The sequence below is a fragment of the Adiantum capillus-veneris genome, chromosome 21 (assembly GCF_014529385.1).
Source record: "Adiantum capillus-veneris isolate H3 chromosome 21, ASM1452938v2, whole genome shotgun sequence".
NCBI classification, from domain to species: Eukaryota; Viridiplantae; Streptophyta; class Polypodiopsida; order Polypodiales; family Pteridaceae; genus Adiantum; species Adiantum capillus-veneris.
This window is the reverse complement of record NC_140951.1, coordinates 78,686,125-78,695,610: the sequence shown is the minus strand read 5'-3', so window position 1 is coordinate 78,695,610 and position 9,486 is coordinate 78,686,125. Positions and strand designations below refer to the sequence as shown.

Below are 9,486 nucleotides of genomic sequence, written 5' to 3'. Positions count from 1 at the left end.
TCCAGTTAGAGTGCGTCTCTCATCGGAGATCACTCTTACCCTTTTCTTATTAGACCGACGAGCTCGGTACCTGACTCTACCAAGTAAATAATACAACGTACGTCGTAGGTGATAGGGTGTCCGTGAGCCGTGAGGGTTAACATTGAGCTTTCTAGTAGCTCAATAATGGTTAATTCAAAGGCAAGCCTCGAGAGACTCCATTATTAAGTCTATAGTTCCTAACGGTGTACCTCAAATTGAATCCTTTTCAACCAAGATAATAGATCCCGGTCCCACTTACCCTCTTGCAATGAACATGTCCAACCTTTCATGGACAACTTAAGAACCTCTCTTCTTAAGCAGGAAAAGAGAAACCAATAGCTCTGATACCAATGTAATGAAATGGACTATGAACATTGAGAATAGCGAAATTAAGAAAACTGTAGTGATCATTTTTATGAGAATAATTTGAGAAAATAGAGGGTGAACTTAATTAGAGGTAGCAACATGACCATTATACTTAATTAACTTGGCATGAACAATACTTTGCAAGACAGAGAATTAGAGAACTTGACATCAATTGAGGATCGTATTTATGTGGAGCTGGTTCCCCCTTTAAAAGGCTTTTGCATTATAGTTTCTCCCATAAAGAGAGACTTGGTACAATACAAGCTGTGTTCCTTGAGACGTTGATGGTGCAATGAAGATAGAGAGCTTCATGCACCACAATTATGCATGTAACTTAGCTAAATGAAAGCAGTCCCAAGACCTCAAACACCATCGAAGGTGGAGAGAGCTAGTAGGGAATGAGGATAGGGAAGAGGAAGAAGAAGTATTCTTACGAGAAAGAAGTAGTGTCCTCTCACATCATTACTCATAGATCTTAGCATAGCATAGTAGCATAGTAATGGAGATGAAGAAGATGGCTAGCATAGCATTGAAGCATGGCTCTTGGTTGGATTTACATTCCATAGCCAAGAGTTGTTGGTGTAGGCTCTCAACTTCTTAAGCTTGGAGAAGGAGAGTGTGTTCTTGCACAACACACTATGAGAATGAGAGTGTGCGTGAATGAATGAGAGAGGATATATGGTCAAGCACCCCCCCTCCTTGCTTGGGTTGGCCCCTCTAGTTCTAGCTTGGAGAGGACCTCCTCAAGCCTGGCCAATCACAAGATTTTTGTATAACAAGCAACAAGGGTACCATTAGGACAAGTGTCCTCCTTACCCCTTTGGGAGAGAGGACTTGAATACAACTTAAACAAATTATTAATTCAACTAAATTCTCATTGGACCTCTCTCAAAGGCATCCAATAGGATTTAGGCACACTATGGGGGAAACCTAGCTAGGGCCTTGACATTGTCCTATTTGCCTCTTTGAGCAAGGGGTGTCCCTTGGGTGAGGGAAAGACCATTCAACCCCACCCCCTACACATGGGGCTTGCCCACGCCTTTGTAGGCCTTGCTTTGACTTCAAGTACCTCAAGCATCTTGGCACCCAAGTACCTTAAGAATTTCAAGCGCCTTAATCATCAAGCATTACAAGCACATTGAGCACCTTAGTCATAAAGCACAACAAGCATCTCAAGCTTGGACCGGATTCCCACCTAAAGCTCATCCCTAGCTTGCCTAAGCTCCTAAGTCTAAGGACTTTTAACACTAACCTTTGGAGATCTTTACTGAAGCGAACCCTAAGGTCTTTCAAGCTCCATTAGCTAGCATTGCTCTTTTGGAGACCATCTCTCATTTGGACCCATTGACTTTGGTCCCGTGTTAAGATAGATCCATAAGTACATTTCTATATTCTAACTCTTGTTCCCTTTGTTCTCCCACATCAAATGATCAGTTTAATATAAGAAAATCATTTGGATTAGTTAGATATTATATTTTATGACAATCATGTTGAAAGGAACTATTTAATGAAAATAATGTTTGGTATAAAGCTAAACATGTTGGAATACTATTGAAAGGAATCCCTTGAGAAATAAGTTATTGATATGGCATTTTCTTGCCCTGTGGAATTTACGATCAACGAGAAGATCTTGTGGTCAGCAAGAGTGAAGTCAATGGTTAGTAACAAATAAGTTGTGGTTAGCAACTATTGTACCTCACGATTAGCGAGTGTCCCCAAAAGGGAGGACTTTTTCAAGCTCGCCATTAGCTGATAAGAAAACCTTTGCAAAGGCTCTGTTGGTCAGACAAAAAAAGTCCATGATTAGCAACAGAATTTATAACTTGGATAAATCATTTAGTTAAAAGTTAAGATTGGTTTCATTAGGTTGTGTTTGACAAGTGGTTTGGGGGATGTTTAAAGGGTTGTATAAATGAACCGATGATGAAAAGTAATGAAGGGAAACTAATTGCATATTTAAAACTGTGGGTGAGTGGCTGTAGAAAATGGGAGATTAGTATTCAAATGACACTACGAACATGAACAGGTAGACATGTGCAGTTGAATGCTTTTCACAAAACTAGTTGATAATAAATGATGTCTCCACACAATGCTCATAAGCACTCCACAATGTTTATATCTTGGTGGGTAGAGCTTTGGTTAATTGATTAGCAAAGTTGCCAATTGTGTCAATCTTGACAAGCGCATCATTCTCACTTCTTGTCATCCAATTTTGAGGGCACCAATTTTACACCACTTAATAAACTTGATTTGTGCCTTCTCTGGCAGCAGGAATTGACCATAATGCTTTCTCTAGCTGTAACTTTGTATGGGTTCATAAGTTCAACTGGTGTAAGAGTCACTGTGAGAGTCACTCTCACACTGCTAGTATATTATCACCCTCACGAGGACAAATCCGAGATGCCTGCAACATTCCAGTTTTCGACCATGATGGTGTCATGGAGGATGGCGCATTTGGTTCGTGCTTGCCGTGAGTACATAACCATTGGCTGACCTAGATGTATGGCTTGCAGTTGGAAGCCAAAATCGGTTGAACCCACACATTGCCCCTTGAGTCTGTAGAGCAATGTGGTGTCGATAGCCTGCACAGTCAGAAATGGGAAAAGCCATCCCTAGGGTTGCACCTCATAAATTTTAGCAAGCCCACAGCCACTGGTTTTCAATGATGGTTATGATCGTTACAATCAGCAATTCATCACTTCTGATTAGCACCCTTTTGAGTCTCATTTTCAACACCATCGTTGGAATCAATATGCAACAGTTAGTGCGTGTGTACAACACACACATCTATCCATACACATATACAGAGATGCACTCCCCATACAAAATAATACTCTCATGAAGGTATATGTCATGATTGCTGGAGCAAGATCAAGCACACGATTGCCATGATTTTTGAAGATGTCGTGTACAAGCCCAACTTGTTTTTCTTGCAAAAACGAGAAACTTTAATGGTTGCACACACACAAACTGAAGCAACTTTGAGCCTTTTACAACAATAAAATGCTTCTGGTGCAAATTCGAGAATCGGGGTATTACAGTCAAATTGATCACCAACCAACCAACCGGACCTGATACCTAAAGTTGCTATGCTATCGTTATATGCAGAAAATCTACAATATGGTACAAAGCTTAAGGTCATCAAACTGCCTCCATTTTCGTAAAAATACTCCATCCAAACAACTCTAAGAGTACTTGCTTGCCTCCATGATCACACTTGAATGTTTGGTTTTTAAAGGGAAATTTGCCTTATAGAATACAGCTGGCAAATGAATGGCATTTGCAACAATGTGTATACGAGATTTAAGGCGGTGCAGAATTGAAGGCCCTGCTTTGGACAGCCTTCAAAGCTGCCACCCTTGCGGCATTTGCTGCACGATTTGCAGCAGCAACTGCCTTGTTCACTCTCTCATCAACATGAGGCACCTTATGGGATTTGGCAGACGCTCGGCGAGCCTCCTGTGCACACAGATGAAGTCAGAAAAACAAAATATGCGCCGCACATAGAATTTGCGTAGTTTCCATGCTTTAAATACCAAACCTGCACAGCATGCAGCACTTTGGAATGGCTAATGGCAGTTGTAGCACCCGTCACAGGAGTATGTGTGCTACGAGTTCGTAGCATCCCAGCATGCCAGTATCCTGCTTGTACATCCCCACTTCTAAAAGCATAAATTCCAAGTCCCTGCCTCTTTCCCTCATGCCATGCACCCTCGTAGTGGTGACCATTTGCAAACTGGTACACACCATATCCATGCATCTTGTCGGCAAAATACTCTCCTGCATAGGTGTCCCCATTCCTGCACATAACAACCCCTTCACTATGTGGCACGGACATGGGCATGGGAGATAATTCAAATGTTAAAATCCATACATGTAAGCAAAATGTTCATGAATACCTAGATACATGTACATTCATACATACATATATACACAGATATATATATACATACATACATACACAAGCATATACATACATATATACACAATGCACATATACATATACATGAAACAAAAGAAATTTGCATTCCATCTTATAAAGTCGATTCCCTTGCACATAAATAAAGACCACACTCAAGATAAGAAAATGCTCACCGAAAATGATAATAACCAAATCCATGCTTCACTCCCCATTTAAACTCGCCCACAAATCTGCTTCCATCTTCACATGTCTGCACACCACAACCATGGCTTTGTCCATTCAACCACTCACCTGAATATACATCACCTGTATAAAACCGGTAAACTCCATAACCCTCTCGCAAACCTCGCCTGTACTGCCCCCTATATCGGCTGCCTCTTGTCCATGTTTCAACGCCAAATCCATCATATTTCCCATCCACCCAGTCACCTTCATACCTCCCACTCATGTAAAAGTAATAAACCCCACTTCCAGAATACCGACCTTGATGAAATTCTCCTTCATACACATCTCCATTACTATACATCTGTACACCCTCTTTTGCATGTTTCGACCTCTCGCATTTATTCTTTGACCCAATTGTCCAAGTGACAGAAGAAGCTCTCGCCAGCAACTTCTTGCCTGACTTGCGTGCATCCAAGTAATCAATGACAGGCTTCAAGTATGTCAGAGTGAAGCGACCCCTGCTCTGGCTGAACACCGCCCTGATCCTACAGATAACATTGAGGCGGGGGTACGCAACCTTGATGGAAACAAGTACTGCACTAAAGAAGAAAACCAGAGCAATGTGATCAAAGTTATCTTTGTCCAAAGATAAGGGAAGGCTGTTGTGAGGTTCTAGGGAAGTATGTGCATAATAATAAAAACAAGGGAAGACGACCACCACAACAAGCGGTAAAAGGAAACGCATTTTGTACCCTCGAGTACGAATACAACGTAGGGTAAACCGGGGGCTATGAGCATGAACATGCGGCTTCCAATCATCTCTGTGTTCGTAGTAATGACGCTTTTGATGGTTGCCTCTTTGATGTTTTGCGAAACAATGAGGCTCTTCTATGTGCATACGAACCAGTCCATAAGATGTTTGCATCAGTTCTGGTTCAACGGTTGTGTCATTTCCAAATCCTTCTTCCAAACGAGACAAGCTATCGATTCTATACTGAATGGTCGGAGAACGGGACAAGGAAGAAGATGGATTGTGAGTCTGATTCAGAGATGCCATGGTTGCACACCTGAATGCCTCTGTTATCTGGGGGCAAAGAGGGTTTCCCACCAGCAAAGAAAACTCTCTTCTTGGGCAGGTTCTACTGCCCTAATGTCCATAATCAACAGGGTGCATTTGCTGGCATGAGGCTAGGGGATCAAGAGGGGCCAGAACATAGCCACATTCTGCACCACATCAATACAAAAGGCCTGTAGTGTCAATTGAATGAGGGCAATGAGATAAACTAGATAAAGATGTGCAAATCGCATCAAGGAAATGCAAGCAATGAAGATTGAAGTATGCGAATGCCATCAACATAATGCAGGCAAAGAAGTCATCCATCCAGGAACAAAAGCTAAATCGGAAATACATTATCATCACTAGACATGATTATATTGAGCAAATGGGAACAAGATAATGCAGGGATTCGCCCATCACAGAGCTCAAACGCAGCACACACACAGACGAACAAAGGACGGAAGAAGAAGAAGACCCACGAACGAGAGCGAGAGAGAGAGAGAGAGAGAGAGAGAGAGAGAGAACCCACCTCGAATTTGCGAATACGAGAGCACAAAGAGGTCATATAGAAGATAGAGAGCAAGCCGAGGCGGCCGCACAGGGGACGCCCGACTCGGGCTGTAGCGAAAACAGGGGATGTTAGCTTGGAGAGGAATCCGTAGGGCAAAAATAGACGCAATTGGCAACTAGCATCCCGGCGAAGCAGAAGCCTGCATGTGGACCGCCCGAAACACCTTCACACAGACTATAATCGTCTTCACCACACTATTAATCCTGATTTTATGCAATGCGTCAATCATGCCAACATACAGTCACACGATCCCCATTTGCCTTTGTGCCTGCTGCCCACTGCCCAGCACGCACATCCGCGGTCAATTTTCAAGCCTTCAGACTAGGGGGGCGTTGATCGCGCCTTGCATTTATCTATTGGCCAACAAAAGCAAGACACATTTCCGGACCCCACGGGCCAGGAGCCCCCCTCGTCTATAAGTGGCATGGGGTGTCACTTGAGGGCTCTACGACAGGGGCAATTTAACGGCGGGGCGCACGATATGGGCCGTCGGATCGATGCAGCAGGGGGGGGGGGGGCAAGTAATTGATTGGGCAAAGGCGCAATCCTTTCATCAGCGTGCGGCAAGGCATGTGGATAGAGCTCCGAGTGTTCAAAGGATCGACGTGACGCCAGGGACCCTTAATTTTTTATTTACATTGGGGGCCGATCAACGGCTGATCCCTCTCCAGCCATTGATCCCTTGAGTCCACCCCATGACGCTTATAGACGAGGCGAGCTTCCCCCTCCCCCCCCTTTTCGGAAGGAAATGTCTTTTGCTCGGAAGATGAACCTGACCACGCCACGCAAGGATTGAAACGTGAACTTGCGCTTCAAATTCACCCACAGCTCGAGCTATCCCCGTTTTTCAAGCATTTTGCGTGCCTTGCCTCCGTGCTGTGTGAATTACATGCTATGGCGGAAGAAGAAAAAGTTGCTCTTCCACCGCCCAGTCTGAACCCACCCGTAGGTACCATTCTTAGGCTGGGTTCAGACTGCCTAGATGAAGGGTGTTTGCAGGGATGTGCGTGTGTCATGGTTAGAGCAAATTGGTTGAGCCATGTAGTTTCCTTTTTGGACCCACCACATGCTCTGTGGCCTTCCCCCTCGGAAACGAAGGCTTCCGCTTTCACTCTGGGGCGCCCACAACTGATGGAAAATGGTTTTATAGCATAGCTTGCAAGCTCTTGGATTGATTGGTCACGTTGAAATCTTTGTCGGCTTTTCCACTCTTCGACCTTCTCTTTGTGTGAATGGGAAGGCTGAAACTGCCTACAAGCTCACAAATTTCCATTGCGTAGCTAAACACTCCCTAAGAGTACAACTCTCATAAGTAATCTCCAAGGGGAGGAGAGAGTGGGGCGTTGGGGAGGAGTCAAGACTCTGTAATCCTGCCAGACACATCTCATGCAAACGTGCTCTGCTTGGGCTTCTTTCACTCAATGTGGTTTGTCGTCTTTGCTTCGCTCTCCCGTGTTGAGCTCCTTGTGTGCCCTTCCCAGTGGGACATACCCAACTCTAGCCACCCCCTTTTGCTTCAACACAGTAGTCATGTGCCTCCTATGCAAGGTCCTAACCATAACCAAGGATCCCTCCTCAATGGCATGTAGAGGGGTTTTGGGCAAGCCTTAATCTCTCATAACCCTAGCTCTGTCTTTTATGCCAATGTCCTCCAGTCAAGACCAATTCTCAACACTGGAGCTAATGTGAAGATTTTGATGGGGAATTAGTCTCAAGGGCTGGTTCCTCCTCCTTTGCAGAGTTCATTGAATAATTTTACAAATCCCTTGCCTCGGAGTGGGGAATATTTGTTGGCGAGCATTTTTCATAGAGCATGTTTTTGGAATCGGGTGAGCAGATTTCAAAAAGATTTTTTTCCTCTCTCCTCAGCTTTATTCTCTTTTCTGATCCTTCGTCGGCCACTCTCTCTCTCTCTCTCTCTCTCTCTCTCTCTCTCTCTCTCTCTCTCTCTCTCTCTCTCTCTCTCTCTCTCCAGCTTCGCTGAACCCTAGCTCTCTTGCTGTCCAGCTTCACTGACCTCCCCCTGGGCGAGGGGTTTCCGCAAATGCATATGTCATACCAAGGTTACCCACATCATCAGTGAGTGCTCCGCCGCTTCCCTCTATCTCCCTCTTGACCTGGAGCATTGGACACGTCAGTTGTAGGTTTTGTTTGATCACACGATGGCTCTGAGGCCGTCCTTTTGCGAGGTTTTTTGAGTCAACTGACACACACCCATAGACACGCAATCTCTATCACCCTCATGCCACCACTCGATACTCAATCTCTCTCTTGATTCCCTTTGCCGACCAGCATGGGCTTAGTTTTTGAAAATTTAATATTTTAATGTACTTCATTTTATTTTGTATCCAGACATTGGATGAGATCCATAAGAATTTTCTGAGTTTGATCCCATGGACTTTTGACTTCATTTCATTTTGTTATCTCTCTGCCCTCTCCCAGTACTACGGCTACTTACAGAGGCGGACATTGACAAAGCTCTTCAGCGAGCGACCTGTGCAATACTTTCTCGAACAATCGACTTGACGATGATGATGTTGATTTTAATAAACGATTTTAGGCTTTTAGTTTTAGTCTTATTTTTAAGTGTTTCGCTTTACTTCATTTCATTTTGTACCCACATATTGTATTAGATCCACTAAGATCGCATCATTTTGTTCTCATAGATAATTTTATCTTTTGCAGACTATTAATATAACATTTCATTTCATTCCTCTCTCTCCCCATCGGGCGATAAATCTTTAAGGTCTCTTGGGATAGTTTCCTATGATGTTACACTTCATAGCTAGCAACAATCAATGTGGGTCACTAGTGGGGCTTGGCGCGGCTCAAGCTATTATGCACAATTGAACTTCTCTACGAGCTTATCCTCTTAAGCATCAAGTATGGTCAAAACTGGTTAAATCACCTTCTTCTACATTTACTTTACACACGTTGGTTGATCTCCCTACTCATTTCCACTCTTTAGATCACATTTCCTTTCACCATTCACTACAAGAGGTTGTGTGCACTTGTGACGCTGTTAGCGACGGAAATACATTGGGTTTTTATACTCCCCGACGTCGCTAAGACCGTCGCTAACAACATCGATATGGGAACGTCGCTATGAGTGTCGCTATATAGCGATGCCTATAGCGACGATCATAGCGACGTTTACAGGCCACCTATAGTGACGTTTATAGCGACATTACAGAGACTTAAATTGAGACACTCATAGTGACGCCCGAGAGATTTTTTTTTGGTGGCAGGGAATTCAATGCCTTGCCACCCATCGACCATATTGAATGTTTCAATAATTGAGTAAACCTAAATGAATCCAAGATAAGCCTAGATTCACCTTTGAAAGAAAGTGCAAGCTTAGATATAGACCCAAAGTAGTCACCC

At 43.8% G+C, this 9,486-nt stretch overlaps 1 protein-coding gene across 2 annotated transcripts; it reads right to left on the bottom strand.

Annotated features, from left to right (window-relative positions):
• Positions 1–3,382: 3,382 nt before the first annotated feature.
• On the bottom strand, positions 3,383–6,411 carry LOC147431200 (uncharacterized). Of its 2 annotated transcripts, none has more exons than XM_086493831.1 (4): positions 6,061–6,411; positions 4,483–5,722; positions 3,929–4,187; positions 3,383–3,846 (listed from the first exon to the last, which is right to left on the bottom strand). In XM_086493831.1, exons 2-4 carry the CDS (start codon positions 5,529–5,531, stop codon positions 3,691–3,693), a joined length of 1,464 nt encoding a protein of 487 aa, XP_086349957.1. In that variant the 5' UTR covers positions 5,532–5,722; positions 6,061–6,411; the 3' UTR covers positions 3,383–3,690. The 2 variants fall into 2 exon arrangements, with proteins under 2 accessions (XP_086349957.1, XP_086349956.1); XM_086493830.1 differs by having other exon boundaries at positions 4,483–5,698.
• Between the last annotated feature and the right edge of the window lie 3,075 nt (positions 6,412–9,486).